Source organism: Sinohyriopsis cumingii, chromosome 1 (assembly GCF_028554795.1).
Source record: "Sinohyriopsis cumingii isolate HCF-2022 chromosome 1, ASM2855479v2, whole genome shotgun sequence".
In the NCBI taxonomy this organism is placed as follows: Eukaryota; Metazoa; Mollusca; class Bivalvia; order Unionida; family Unionidae; genus Sinohyriopsis; species Sinohyriopsis cumingii.
The window spans coordinates 118,448,731-118,464,027 of NC_142961.1; the positions used below are offsets into that span (position 1 = coordinate 118,448,731).

The 15,297-nt window shown below is 36.8% G+C and overlaps 1 protein-coding gene across 2 annotated transcripts in view; it reads left to right on the forward strand.

Moving 5' to 3' along the window:
- LOC149807729 (R-spondin-2-like) overlaps nt 1-13,354 on the forward strand; it is a 104,928-nt gene extending 91,574 nt beyond the window's left edge. Inside the window, exons 4-5 of one of the 2 annotated variants that reach the window (XM_089969925.1) lie at nt 3,638-3,823; nt 5,434-13,354. In XM_089969925.1, coding sequence (XP_089826051.1) covers nt 3,638-3,823; nt 5,434-5,675 — 428 coding nt within the window. In that variant the 3' untranslated portion in view covers nt 5,676-13,354. Of the gene's footprint in view, nt 1-3,637; nt 3,824-5,063 lie in introns of both variants that reach the window. The other variant, XM_089969916.1, reaches the window with a different exon arrangement.
- The last annotated feature ends 1,943 nt before the right edge of the window (nt 13,355-15,297 follow it).

The following is a 15,297-nucleotide window of genomic DNA, read 5'->3' on the forward strand; positions in this document are numbered from 1 at the left end:
TGTTTTATTTTGACTGGTGCGGGCCTGCACTGCTACTTGAAATTCTTGATTATTTAACCCAAGCGGTGGATGACGACCACCATTTGAGTCCACTCTCCCGTTTCATACACGGCTAGATGGCCCTATATATGAAAATTTTACAAATGAGTTTGCTGGTGCATTCACCAACAATACGCACGTTTCTTCATTTTACACTGTCACTAAGAAAGTACGCTTAATAGCATATAAAATGCCTATTTAGTTTTACGGATTCTACTTATTCCAACGCGGCGCTGATGTGGATCTGTGTTGGTTTGACATCAAAGCGGATTTGACCTTTTGAGTTTACCAGCAGGGTTGTTGTTGTAGTTGATCTTGGCGAGCATGCATTTTTCCAGGATCAAACTAGAAAACTTCAAACGTTAAACAAGTATATTCAAGATGCTGTTTTGAAGTTGAGATGACTCATCAAGAAAAACCCTGCCTCAGATCAACGAAACTTGGTGAATAATAGCTTATTAACCAAAGCAGGAGAGTAATTCTCAAAAGTTGTTTTGATAAACCTAAACCTCTCATCTTAAAGGTGCGCAAGTCCGGATCATACTTGTTTATTTCAACCGGATTCAAACGCTGGCGAGGTAGAATGGGGACACTGATAGCATCTTGTTAAATTTTTGATAAAATCAATTTCACAAATTGACATACCAGACGATGTTGTTGCAGAACATTTGTAATATCAATATAATTTTTTCGCAGGAGATGAAATTCAGTTTGATGGACTGTACGTTGATCTGGATGCGTACTTAATGACCTTCGGAGTTTGTGTTTTTAAGATCAGATTTATCTATACGTATAAGTGATAAATTCTGACCGCACTGATTCGGTTGAGGAATTCACCGACGGCATGTTGAACCACCTAACCTGCGATGCCAACATCGATAGTGATTTTGTTCCTCTTGTCGATGTATATCTGAAATATTGCTAGCAAATCCTTAAATGAACTGAAATGTAATTTAAGTAAGGATCAAATGGAAATGAACAGTTCGGACCACATTGGTGTGGTAATACCAACTTGAAGCCACATTATAATCATCGCACTAGCACGCAAAAATACATGGTCATTGACTGCAACACCGGGCATGAAAATACCCAGGAATTGTTTCTACAACGATGATGGTGGAATTCCCCTGCTAAATCGACCCCGGTTGTATTCCCAGTGGATTATGTTGCACTAGCAATCAGTCAGCCAAGAAGGGAAATTCTCGACTGTTATTCAGCAGGGACTTAATTGTCCATGTAACATTTTTTGGACGAAGACGAGAACGATCGTTTAAAAACTATTCAATGGCGTTATCAGTATGGTTTTATATGAACGTAACACCAGGCTCCAAGAACGCATAGCGGCCGAAGACTTATGGGATGACAGTTGTAACAGTAAAAAAGAGTAATTGGTTAGAAATACTGTACGTGTGGCTCGTGAAGGAGGAGAAATTGTCGAGCAATTACATTTCTCGATCACATTATTATAGAAGAAATGTGGTGGACACCGAAAGTTGCCGACGTGAGAAAATAATCGAAGCGAAACAAATGCGAGATGAAAGCATCAAGAGAACTGGGCTGCTTATGAAATACAAATGCGTGTGTTTTGTCACTGATGCAGTTTGTGGAATCGCCGTGGTAACCACCGTTGGTCTGAGTGGGTATAACAACAACAGCGACTATCATATCGGAATTGGCATCGGGGTTATATCGATAGTAACCGGTGTCTGGCAAAATAATTTCGATACAGTTGCATTCAAGAAGTGTTTATCCGAAACTTTTTGCGGCAGCACAAATTTGTCTTAGGACGATTCATAAACTCTACTCGAGGTGTTTCGAGGATAAAATAATTATCATGACCGAGTTAGAGACCATGTTCGTGCGCAGATAAGGAACCGAGGAGTTAGCGACCAAAACGTTGTATTGATTTACAGGTAATGAAAATCAAGTAAATGTTTGACAGTGTAAATTGTTCTGCTCCGTTGTGTATTGTCCTGACGTTTGTACCTAGCACAGTAACTTTTCTTCTGAGCGTTCACAGGTTGGGGTTGTGCGTGTGTGGGGGCTGAAGTTCACCACAAGTTCGAGGTCTTGCGTAAATTATGCACTCACGTTTGATTCGAGGGTAAAGCCATGGGGTATAGAAGACTTTCCGTAAGATAAATAATGACAATGCCGCTGACTTGTACACCATTACTTTGAACCTGCGAAAATAGTCGATGTCTATTCAAAAGATAAATACTCGTAATTTCACTAAATATTCCAATGTCTTGAAGAATATAATTTACTTCATTTTGGCTAACCAAAATTCCACGGAGGTAGTAGGTTCTATAGACTTAGCGAGTATGTCAGAGTTTGTAATTGTCCTGTCATCGCTATTTTATGTCGTTCCTGTACAGTGCACATTCACACTTATTTCCTGTTTGCCTTCAAGTTTTATTCATTTCCCCACGTGTGATTGGTATACAAATGTAAATAAAATTATTGATTCAAATAGGTCAATCAGAGTAGGAGAATGCCGTGCAGACGTTAACTGCCAGTCCCTATTCACTTGTCTGAGACGATGCATCATTTTCAGGGTGGAATTTAGAATATGTGTGTGACTTGGAGTTTTAACGTAGCTTTAACTATTTTTCAGTCATATCGCTACGATGTCTGCAGTATGTCAGTTTATAGTGATGCCTAGCACTGGGGCATCATGCCACAGACATGTAACATCATGTCCCACCCAGTCACATTATCCTGACACCAGGCCGACCAGTCCTAACACTAACCTCTTAATGCTGAGCACCAAGCGAGGCACCTGTTAGTACTAATTTTGTAAGTCTTTGGTATGAATCGGCCGGAAATTGAACCCACGACCTCCCGCATCCGAGGCGGACGCTGTAACCACTAGGCCACCGGAGCTGTGTGGAATTTAGAAAGAATATCTGATAAAGTTTTTCAGTGTATGGCAGATCTATCAGAGTGTAATATACTCGTTGGATTTAATCCAGAAAAATGCGAATACAACACTTCATGACCGAATCGGGGTTGGGTGGGGTTTCCAACCCCCTCCGGCTAAATAACGTACACACACAAATGTACAGTCGCCTGTCACTTTAAATTTTACTATCGTTTTATTCTTGCGCACGTTTTTTGGGTATGATGTACACTTTAAGTTAAATTAGACATATACTATTGCTTTTGGTGTCCTTTCGAGGAAAGTCAGCGCCATTTTGAAATTTTAGATACTTGACCTGTTCCGGGCCTGCGTTCAGTATGGAAGGGAGAATTATCTGCCCATATGAATACCGAAGGGAAATAAAGATATCGACTCTCCGTCTGTGTCTATATTTCCTCCAGAAAAAAATGGGTACACCATCTCGTATCAAGCTCATATGTCCAGTTTATCTGGGTAGAGACTATGAACACTTGTGTCGAATTTCACGTGTAGATTCTTTTTCGGCTGATAGGTCAAGATTTTTACGCAATTGTAGACATTTTTTCTAATGACCTTAAACTTTTTCTTTGACGTTTCTTTGCTTTTATTTTAAATTACCTCTTTTTTATTTGGCTTTTATTTCCCTGACTTTGATCGGTTGTTGTATCAATAATTTTAATTGGTTGTTTGTTTTAGTGGATTGCATGGTGGGCCAATGGGGACCATGGGGCAGCTGTACACGTGACGGACGCACATGTGGTTACAAGTATGGCATCACTATACGTACAAGGGAGGTCATCGAATACCAGTCCCCAAATGGGGAACTATGCCCCTCCCTTCTTGAGAATAGGTGTTGTAGAATGGCAATGAGACATTGTTCAGGTTTGTATCACCAATGTTCTGGAAATGCCATTGTCTTTTAAATTTTTTTAAATAAAAACTTCACGGTCTCGATACATAAAACGAGTCTATCTGCTATATTTTTCATCTTATTGCCAATACAGAGATGTCAAATTCTAGTTTTGCGTCTTAGCATATTGATTTAGTTATCGAAAAATTAGGAAGAAATTTAAAACCCAGTAGAACTTTTGTCGTGATCAATATAAAATGTGACTTCAAATGTTTTCAACCTTTGAACTTTAGACGTTTAATCTGTTCTACAGACGGATAAAGTTAGGATAGATTTGTCTGACCTGTGCATACAATCGGATTTATAGTTTTACGAAAACTTTAATTTCAACATCTTTTTTTTAATGTCATGATCCAGATCATAAGTATTTCATTTTCATATTTAATTTAATTTTGAGAAGTTACATACTGAACATAAAATAATTAAGTGAAAAAAAACCTTTTTTCCTTCAGAAATCAATAAGGCACCAAATAATTACATAACAATATACGGGTCCTTTTTCCTTTTTTTTATTACTGAAAACCGGTTTTAATATGTCTAAATTTACATTATGCAATTTATATTACAAATATCTATGAGGCAACACACACGTGATAACATTAAAACTGGTAGGCACAATTTATAATATCAATTATTTCTGGTACTGGTTTAGTTTTGGTCACAATCTTGTCATTCTAGCCAGTGGCGTAGCTAGGGTACTTATGATGTGTACGCAGGACATATTTAAAAAAATGAGGATGGGTTGAAGCAATATATTTGCGATGTAAATTTTGGCAACACTGTGTACTCACATGAATACCTGAGTATGCCTGGCTACGCCACTGCACACATTAGTTAAGAACGGATATATGACAATTTTCGTATCTGACATATATAGAATACGATTTTATTCGTGTCATGACTGAATTTGAATAAATAAAAACCAAATTTGTTTTAACAGTCATATATTTGCTCACTATCCATGCTTTATGAATTATCCAGAAATTGCGACGATAAAGTTTCAATTACACGCCAAAAATTTCATATTTTCTTAAATATTTCTATATTTTCTCAACAACGGCGGATGCAAGACAATTGCGCATTCCGGCCTGCCGATATTTCTTTGTTTATTTGGAGAAATTTATTCCACCATTTTGTCGGTGTATCAAGTGTGAATTTGTTCGTTCACCGTGGTTGCCATTTGACGACAGCCTCTGCTGTTTACTTTTCCAGATGTGGCAAACAATAATTCTGATCTAAATGACGTGAACAGAGTAACCCGTGTTAATCAGTCAAGCAGACGACACAGAATAAAGAAACGAAAACATAGAAAGGACAACAAACGCAGAAAGAACCGAAAACATCGAGGGAGACAGGACAAAAACAAAAAGAGAAATAAAAAGAAAAATAAAAAGAGAAATGAAAAGCGAGCCTGGGGGCGTATTTGTCGAGGCAACGTCGTTTTTAATGATATTAATGAAAATGTATATTTATTTGACTAGTGGTTGTAGGACTTTAGACTGTGTTCTGTGACAAGTGATTCTTAATGTCACGTGATTGACACGTGCTGGTGCTGAGAAGACTATTATTGTATATTATTCAGGTACAAGGTCTTCTGAAAGGTCTGTACCGCCAAATCATGACTCTGCTACAAACAGTACTGTAGACTCAAATCACGAATCTGCCTCAGACAGTGCCCTGCAACCAAAATATGATCTATCGCCGGACAGTGATGTCCAAGAAAACGAGGATTTGTCTTCCTTTGATCCAGACAGACACCCTGGTGGTATACATCGTATTCGTTGCAATTCACGTTCTCAGATTCAAGAACTTGATCCTACTTGAAAATGGCGTTAAATATACGTATTTTACGACGTCGACACATCATTTTTCACATTCATGATGCTTCATCACCACGTGGTCAGAAAGGTTTGGAATGCATCACGTTAAGTTGTCTCAGCATTTCGGTGAAAAGGAACCGTGGAACATCGAGCCGACACTGTCTTCTGTATATGACCACCAGGAACGTACTTTACAACTATTTTCGTCTGCAACCAAATGATCATGGAGTCATCCCCAGTAGTAAGGCATTTTTGTGTACGCCTCTTTCTATACAAATCAAAGGCGACACATTAGTCTAGCATCATCTTTAGCTTTTTGTATCATGCTTAAAACTCCCCACTGTGGAGGACCATTTGAAATGAATCAAATTCTTTGGAGATGAAGGAACAACAAGTAAAGTCAGTGCTGAGTTTTGTATGGTGTATCAGTTATATCCAGCCTCTCTCCTATTCACATAATATATGTACTTCATCTTTTCTCAACGAAGTACACATTTTCTATGACTAGCAACATGTATGTTTTAAAAACAGAGGAACTGTTTTAGAAAAAAAGTGTTTTGAGCGTCTTTTATTCTGACAAAATTTGACACTTCTGTTTTTACGACTTATTTGCAATGTTTTAATTTTGCGCTGTTGTTCGTACAACGTTTCTTCTTTGGGTAATTGTATATTTCATACTGGATGAAATTGTCACGGATATTTGGTTTTCTTTTTCTTTTCACGGATGAATAACCGATTGTAACTATATATAGAAAAAAAAATTAAAACCACCGCTAAAAAGTTATAAAATTATTACTTCAATTTCTTTTTTTTTAATAAGCACTTACTGCGTTTTATTTTCTGTTATATTAAGTATTTCTGTTAAATTTTAAATTGTATATCAAACACCATTTCACCTAGGCCCGGCAGACTTTAATTGTGACGATTAATTTTATTAGCTGGTGTAAGTGAGCCCTGTACACTAAAAAAAATTTGGTAAAGAAGAAACTCGAACTTAGGCTCAGAGCCCACAACGTTTAACGCATTTTTACGCAGGTGTTTATTATGGATTCGGATTAAGCGTAGCTACAGCTTTCGGGGGTGTTAATTTTTTTTGGTGGTCAAATGTGAAATCGACAACTCTGAGCGACCATGCTATGTCTAGCGCATTTCAAAGAAAGTAGGATTATTGACACCTCTAACTAATAATAAAAATCTAACTAGTCTGTGTTAGTACTAACCGAATATTCAGCGTGCATGTACGTTTGTCTTCATGATAAATCGGCTCAGCCTGACAAAATACAGTCTGTTACATCGTGAGAACTTTCACTTCATGGCTTCTACCTGTAATAGGAGGCAACTCAAAGTATTCACAATGATTGGATCATCGTTTATATAGTGTGGCTCGATATTTTTTTGGGTGGGCAATCTGAATTGGTAGTAGCTAAAATTATAAAGCTTGAGGGACTCACTTTACTTTGTATTTTTCTTGCAACGTAAATTTTATTGACATAGGTGTTCTCACACCACTTTTTCGACACACTTATGTGGGATGGGGTAGGAGGTAACATAAATTCACGAGTTGTGCCCAACACATTTTAGGCATATTGACAACAGTGTGCTGTTTTAACTTCTTTGGGTTATGAACTCGAAACATGATTGATCTTATGGCGATTGCATGCTGGCAACGATTGAAGAATATTTTGAAAAATATTTGAAAGTAAGGATTTGTTATAGTACATTTCAGGGGAAAACCGTAAGCATCTCATTTTTAAAACGTATTCCGATGACTTAAAATTCTTCATAATCGACATTGATTACCGCATCTATGGAAACCAAAAGCACTGATAATCTTTGTCAAGAAACAGAACAAAAGAAAAGGTTACGTATTTATATTTGTTATATCTGTAATAACAACTGATATATCGTAATGCTGCAAAACTACTCAGTCAAATGTAAACAAGTTCTTTTCATCTCGGTACTATTTGTTAATTGCAGAGACTCAAGTAACATGTATTAAATACGCGTCACTGTACTGACGTATCCGTCTTTTAATGTATCACTCTTTGAAACTCTTTGACCCAGTCTGATTAAAATCAGATCTCCACTTTCTTAAGTGTAGATCGGACAGCACCCGCTTAGGGGTCATGTTCTGGTGACCTATGTTATTATCATAATCACTAATTTTATTAGCCAACCAGATGAAGTCATATGTCTTTGCGTTTGAGAGACTGAGCAGTATGGCTTAAGCACATCAATGTGTTCCGAACGATTTGGTTCACTTTAAGATTTTTGAAAGCTTCATTTCCATTGGCTAATTCAAGGGTCACCAGAACATGACCCCTGGGCGGTCGCTGTCAGATCTTCACCTAGGAGACTGGAGATCTTATTTTTAATCAGATTGTTCTTTGACCAAGCATTACAGTATGTGCTGTTTGAATTTATTTACTCAACGCTTGTACATTTGAAAGAAAGAATGGTAATGGTAAATAGGTGATAATCAAACATGTACTTAAGAAAAGATGGAGCGATACTGTTGATATGTAATGTGTGCTTTAGGGTACGCCATTTTCTTATATTTAGCTGTATATATTTTGTTATATTTTGTATTTATATCAACAGAATTTGTCATCTGCCTCTGGAACAAATGAAATTTTTGTACACTTGTGAATGTAACATATGTATTGTGTTATATTTTATTGTACTTCACACGTTAATTTGTGATATTGTTGATACAATTATATTCGCTTGCTTTGCACTCCCAAACACATTTTTTTTCTGTCAATATATTTGTAACACCAGACCAAAGACGAAAAGCTATGTACTCGTGTATAGGGGTGACAGACAGAGTCTCTTTGTTGCGGAATTCGCGTTTTAGCATTTGGCTATAGGAGTCACATGAACACGTTTCACGCGATAGTGATACGTCTCAGAAGCAATATCACACATGTGATGTAACGCTATTTGCATATTCTTAGCTTGTTCAGGGATGGGTTGAATGACGCAGACATGGGTTTATATACGCACTGGCAACATTCGTGAGAATCATGAAATTTGGTTCAATTTTTGTTTTAATTGTTCAATAAACATTAAAAATGAAATGTGTTGTTAGTATTAACTGTGACGTATATTTGTAAATTTAGTTCCGATCACAAAGCCATGGAATTGGACACAGACGGTAATTGCCCCCTCCTCCCACCCCTGACTTCCAAAACAAAGGGAACTCAGTCTTCAATGACTAATGTTCCCTATTATGTTATCGGATGGCGTGCTTCTATCTGATATTTGTTCTGTCATACAAAACTGAAGCAAAGTATTTAAACTCATTGTCTATGATGTAATTCTATAATTATTATTATTATTATTATTATTATTATTATTATAACTGTTCCGGTGGCGTAGTGGTTAAATCGTCCGCCTCGGATGCGGGAGGTCGTGGGTTCGATCACCGGCCGAGGCATACCAAAGACTTACAAAAATGGTACTAACAGCCGCCTCGTTTGGCGCTCAGAATTAAGAGGTTAGTGTTAGGACTGGTCGGCCTGGTGTCAGGATAATGTGACTCGGTGGGACATCATGCTACATGTCCGCGGCATGATGCACCAGCGCTAGACATCACTATAAACTGTCACACTGCAGACATCGTAGCGATGTGACTGAAAAATTGTTAAAGCTACGTTAAAAATCTAAATCACACGCACATTATTATTATTATTTAATTAATTTGCAGTAGTGGGAGCAGTAGTAAACGTACCTTTTTCAGGTGCCATGGGTGGCCAACTGGTCTAAGGCGCTCGCCTTTACAAATCACTGGCATCTTACCTTTTCTGCGTGGGTTCGAGTCTCTGGCTCAGCCAGCGTGGGTTGCGAGAACGTTTTGCCAGTAGCTTCTTGTGGGTAGGTGGTTGTTCCCAGAGTTTTCTCCACCAGATATACTGGTCGCCATTCTTAGCCTATCCTGTGCTGAACAATGGCATTAAGTCCACAACATAAACCTATTTATTTCTTCGAAAGAAACTCTTATGGGTTTTCTAAGCATACAAAAATGAATTGTCTGTCTGTATAGAACATGAAGATTAGCGATGATAACATTCACTAAACGCTGCATAAATTTGGAGTCGCCTCTTTCAACCAGACTGACGAGAGGCATATTTGAACCACACTGTCGCGAGGCCTCGTTCAACCAGACTTACGCGAAGCCTAGTTCTACCAGTTTTAGCGTTGTCCTAGTTAATCAGAATTGCGCGTGGCCTAGTTCAACCGGACTTACACGAGGCCTAGTTCAACCAGACTTACGCGTGGCCTAGTGAACCAGATTTGCGGGAGGCCTATTTCAACCAGACTTACGCGTGGCCTAGTGAACCAGATTTGCGGGAGGCCTATTTCAACCAGACTTACGCGAGGCCTAGTTCAACCAGACTTACATGAGACCTAGTTCAACCAGACTTACACATGGCCTCGTTTAACCAGATTGAAGTAAGGCTCTAATCAATATAACTACACATTTGTGACATGTCTTTACAACACGCGTTTATATGAATTCAAACCGTCATGTGACGCATAATACTATACATTATTAGTTAATAACATCAGAAAGGAACTTCAAGTGTATTCATACACCCTTTTGTGTGCTTTGACAATATTTGTAACAAGTGGTTAAAATATAGTTGTATCATTTATTCCTGTATATTCATTTTTATTTCAAGAACTGTTTTGTAATTATCATAATTAAATTTCACATTTGGTAGAATCTTTCGTTTGAAAATCGATTCCACGCGTTGTGTGAATATCCTACGACTGTTCACATAGTGTGCGATCTATTTTCAAGCCTCACGGCTTCACGATTGCTATAAATATGATTATCGTTCCTTCAGTGCCTCGTATAGAACTCCCAGAGTCACGCGAGAGTCTGGAAATTGTCTGAGCACAAAACTGGGACTCGGATTCAAAACTAAATCGTACTTACATGCTTTCCATCATTTGAATAATTCCAGCCCACTTGCAGCAAAGTTATAGACGATCCAAAACTGATGAACTATGATCACAGATTGAATTTTTGTGCTCAGATAGTTTCGTGGCTTCGGACCTGGTTAACATATTCAAGAACGAAGATTCTTCAGTGTGCTCCTGATGGCGTGGAATTAAAACAAACGGCGTCTCAGTACAATCTTTGCAAATTGTTCATGCACTTCTCAAAATGGGACAATTATTTTTAAAATGAAGATATTCCGACGCCAGTGATCAACATAGTCTAACTAATAATTTCCGAGGTTTCACTTTGTAATCGATTGTGACAAGTTTTAGCTGATTTCAGGAATACAACTTGGTGACTTCACCCGACAGTCTCGAACACTAGATCTTCACATATCCGATATGAACCGGGTTTAATAGTACATTTGTGATTATTAATTAGATACGTTTATTTTTGTACTTGCAAACAACGATCATATACAGTTGTATTTTGGGTTTAGACATTTCCTCAATGTTCCGGGAAAAGTTTAAGACTTGTCAAACCATGTGTAATTTATGTATCTGAGGCACTTCTCAATTCCCCAAAACGTATTTGCTTTCTTCTAATAGACATGTTTACCTGTATGATTTCTCTATTTGTGGCAGTTGTATAGTCCTCAAATCTGTTTGATTTATTCTAAATCACAGGTTTACGTGTTTGTTTTCTATATTTGTGACGGTTCTCAAATCTGTATTTGCTTTACTTTAAAACACGTCTGCGTGTACTGTTCTTAAGTTCTTAAATACGTCTTTGCTTTATTTTAATATCCATGTTCACGTATATATATATATATATATATATATATATATATATATATATATATATATATATATATATATATGGGAGATTGCAAATCCTCAAATCTGTCTTTGCTTTATTCTAATATACATGTTCACAGTTCTGAAGGTTTTAGTCCACTGTTAGCTCTATTCTAATACAAATATAACACGTGACCCTGCATAATAACATTAATGGATTCATTTCTAAACGATAGATTTGCATATTTCTCAGGTCATGGTAATGCGGAGTGCTTGAATCAAACATGCGCAAGGTCAATGTTAATGTGTCCTCAGCTATAAGAAGAAAGTGGGCTAACCATCACGGATGTAATGTTCAAGCGAACGTGATGTTACAGATGTTATACTACAACAATCGTTTTTAATTGGATTGTATTGCTAGAATTATAAATTGGCTTTTATGGCACCGAATGTTCTCTTTAACGTTTTGAAATTACTGTAACTGTTTATCATGGTAAAAATTGGTAAATTTTATAAAGAAATGTAGCTTTTAATCTGTAATGGTTCAAAATAACAATAATTACATGTATTATTTTTTTAAAAAAGGAAGTGAACATGAAAATAGTTCCAGTCGTGTTTGCATTTGTTTTAAAGCTGATTAAGGTGTACATCACAAGTGCCAGAATAACGATTCTAGCTATGCCTTCAAAATTGACGTCATCCTTTGTATTAGTAATAAGATATCGACATTTTTTTCTTCATTCGAAACATGGTGGTATACTCCGTAGTAAAGCGTGAAGATCCTTGAACGTCATTGACAAGTCCACTCCTGAAATGACGTTACTTTTGGTTTTTAGTGGAAATATGTATCATCAAAAGAACTTATAATTTGATTTCCTTCGATTTTTCCCGTTTTAGTTTCAAAATAATTGGGAAATACTGAATTTAAACAAGTTACCTCTGTAACTATATAAAGTTCAGAATAAATAGGACTGATCGGAAACAGAGATTTGATCCCGTATGTGGAGGTTACGGATTATAATCAGATCCGTTCCTGATACGGAATTTTTGAAATTGAGTTTCTTGACTAATACTTTAAGTTGATTTTTATTTGCATCTAGGAACCAGTAATAATTGGTTTTGTTCGTCCGTTCAATCTTCAAAATTATGTCGTGTGAAAAGAAATTGTAACTCTTATTCGAGAACTCTCTCGAATATTTAGAACAGATTTATGCACGATTTCCTGTAAATATCTAACAACATTAAAATATTACCGGGTCACACGAACCTAATAATAATAAAACTAATTCCTTTACAGAAAATAAGATATAAGTTGTATCTTCCACTGTACTGCCGTAATGTTACCTAAATAAGTGAATAGTGATAATAACGTACATCTTAAGAAAGAACATATAGTCTATAATATAGACAAAGTAAAGGCAATTATTCTAAAACAACAATTCCTACAAGTATATGTCCACGTCACCTTTCTCATTAACTCGTAAGGTAGCAAGCTATGAGACTATCAAGCCCATAGTCTTTAAACTATCTTAATGTAGAACTCGTCTCTATATTATCAATTCTTTTCGAAAATTCCGTTGTTGAGGGTAAGCTGCCTATCTACTGGAGATGTACTGCGGTTGATGTGTTAGGAACACGAGCACGGTGAATAGCACATTATACTCCAGGCTGTGTATAATAGTGTTCTGTCTAGACACTAGTAGGAGCATGGTTGACACTGGAGATAATTGACCACCGGGTCTCAATGACCCGGAGCTAATGCAGTTTTCAGCTAAATATAATGTGCATGCATCATTCATTTTTATTACCGTAATGTGACCATGACCTCTGATCTTAGAACTTAGAAAACTATAGGTTTCTTTATTACACTAAATGCAAGACACACATTAAGTGTGATCAAAGAATGTATTAAAGAATAAAAATTTATTCTGCCAAGCATTTGTCTTCTTTCAGTAACAGATTGGTTTTCGACCACGTGACCTCGAAATAAGTATATTCCTTTCTTACCCGACGTGTAAGTCATCCACAAAAATTGGTGAAAGGACGTTATAGATAAGTTAAATTTGCATGCAGAAACGATCTTTTATGTTAGTTGCACTGACATCGAAACTTGACGCTTTTATTCCCTAATCACCAGGTTTCTTCCCTACATGAAGTTGTCCACGGACCTTAGTTCAGGATTTTAATGTAGAACTAATGCTTTTATGAGGTGAATGTTTTGTTTTTTTCTACCTTCAGTCACAGTGATCTTGAACTTCGACCTTTAGACTCCTAAATCAAAAGACTTCTTCTTTTTTCCAGGCCCATGGTGTACATCCACTATTCTTGTGCGAAAATTAATTTATCTTCTTTAGTCATAGTGATCTTTGGTTTTTCAAAACTCAAATCATTATCCTCCTAACATGTCACAAGGGCAAGTCATTCACAAGGTGTTCATGTTTTTAATGCAGAACTGATGTTATTACGCCAAAATCAATTTTCATCTTCGAACTTTTGAACCTGAAATCACTAGGCCTCTTTCTTACTCAAGTGCACGCGATCCACAACATCCTGACAATACTCTCCTCCTTATAACGGAGGTCTTACAATGATGACAATTCAAGCTCAGCAGCAGCAGAGAGGGTGCACAGACAACTTGCTGGAAGGCCCATCTTTGAAAAATAAAGCTTCCTACTAAAACGAACAAACGTAAAGTCAATAACGTCAAACCTAAACCTCTAACTTACTGAGAGGTTCTTTAACTGAGTTACTCTATCTTTGTCGTTCGTGTTTTTTTAAAGTTTTCAATAAGAAAATGTTGACCTGTTTGTGATGCTCTTAAACGAAAACTTCAAGAACGCCAAGATGCGCAAATTGATTATGCAGAAGGTACGGAGTTTTTTTTTAAAAACCTGTTACAAAGGTTACTGAGAGAGTTGCAGAAGCTACTGAAGGTCTTCTTCCGGCAGGAAGAGAAACTGCTGAGCAAACTAGAAAGAAAGCAAGAAGAACCAAACGTATGGAAATAATTTTAAGAGATCTTCCGGGTGAAGTAGCTGCTGTTGGAGGAGAACCAGGATGCAAAATAGAAAGAGTTGAAATGCTTGATAAATTTACTGAAGAAGCTATTAAAGAAATAAGAAAAAAGCAAAAGGTATCAGATTTAGCTGCACCTGCTGATGCGATTTATGGTTATAAGAAAGATATTTAAAACCTGAATATGGTAATAAGCCGGTTTCAAAAGACACTTTGTATATATAGATATTTCGAATAAATAAAGAAGATAAGAATCAAGCGAGGTTAAGTGATTTTGATCATATTGCATTTATGACTGAAATAAATAAATATTTACCGCTAGGGCAACAATTTAGAAGACGCCCTAAACTTAAACCTGAAGTTACTCTTCAAGATAAATTCACGAAGAAATGTTTTAATGCTATCGCAAATGCAAACGCAGAAGTTTATGATATTGCTGCAAAATATAAAAATATAGGTAAATATGTAAGAATCAAATATGCTGGATCTTGGACAAAAGATGGTTTGGTTAAAGATTTATATCTCAATTCTACTAAAGAAGGTTCTCTCAAAGCCGATGATTCCTAGTTAAAAAATAACAAGACGAAGCAAGAAAAAGAGAACAACCTCAACAACCACAAATTGTAACTGAAGATCAACCACGATCTCCTCGTCGACATCTTCCTCAAATTCCTCAACCAAAACAACCTGAACCTGTATAAGAAGTTGTGAATTAAGCTATCAGTAAATGTACACCTAAGGCTTTAAAAACTATCAGGGACTCAGATTTTCCTGGGACAATAGATATTGCTGCAAAATGTGATGAAAGAGATAAATATTAAAAACCAGAATATGTTGGCTCTTGGTCAGAAAATAATTGGATT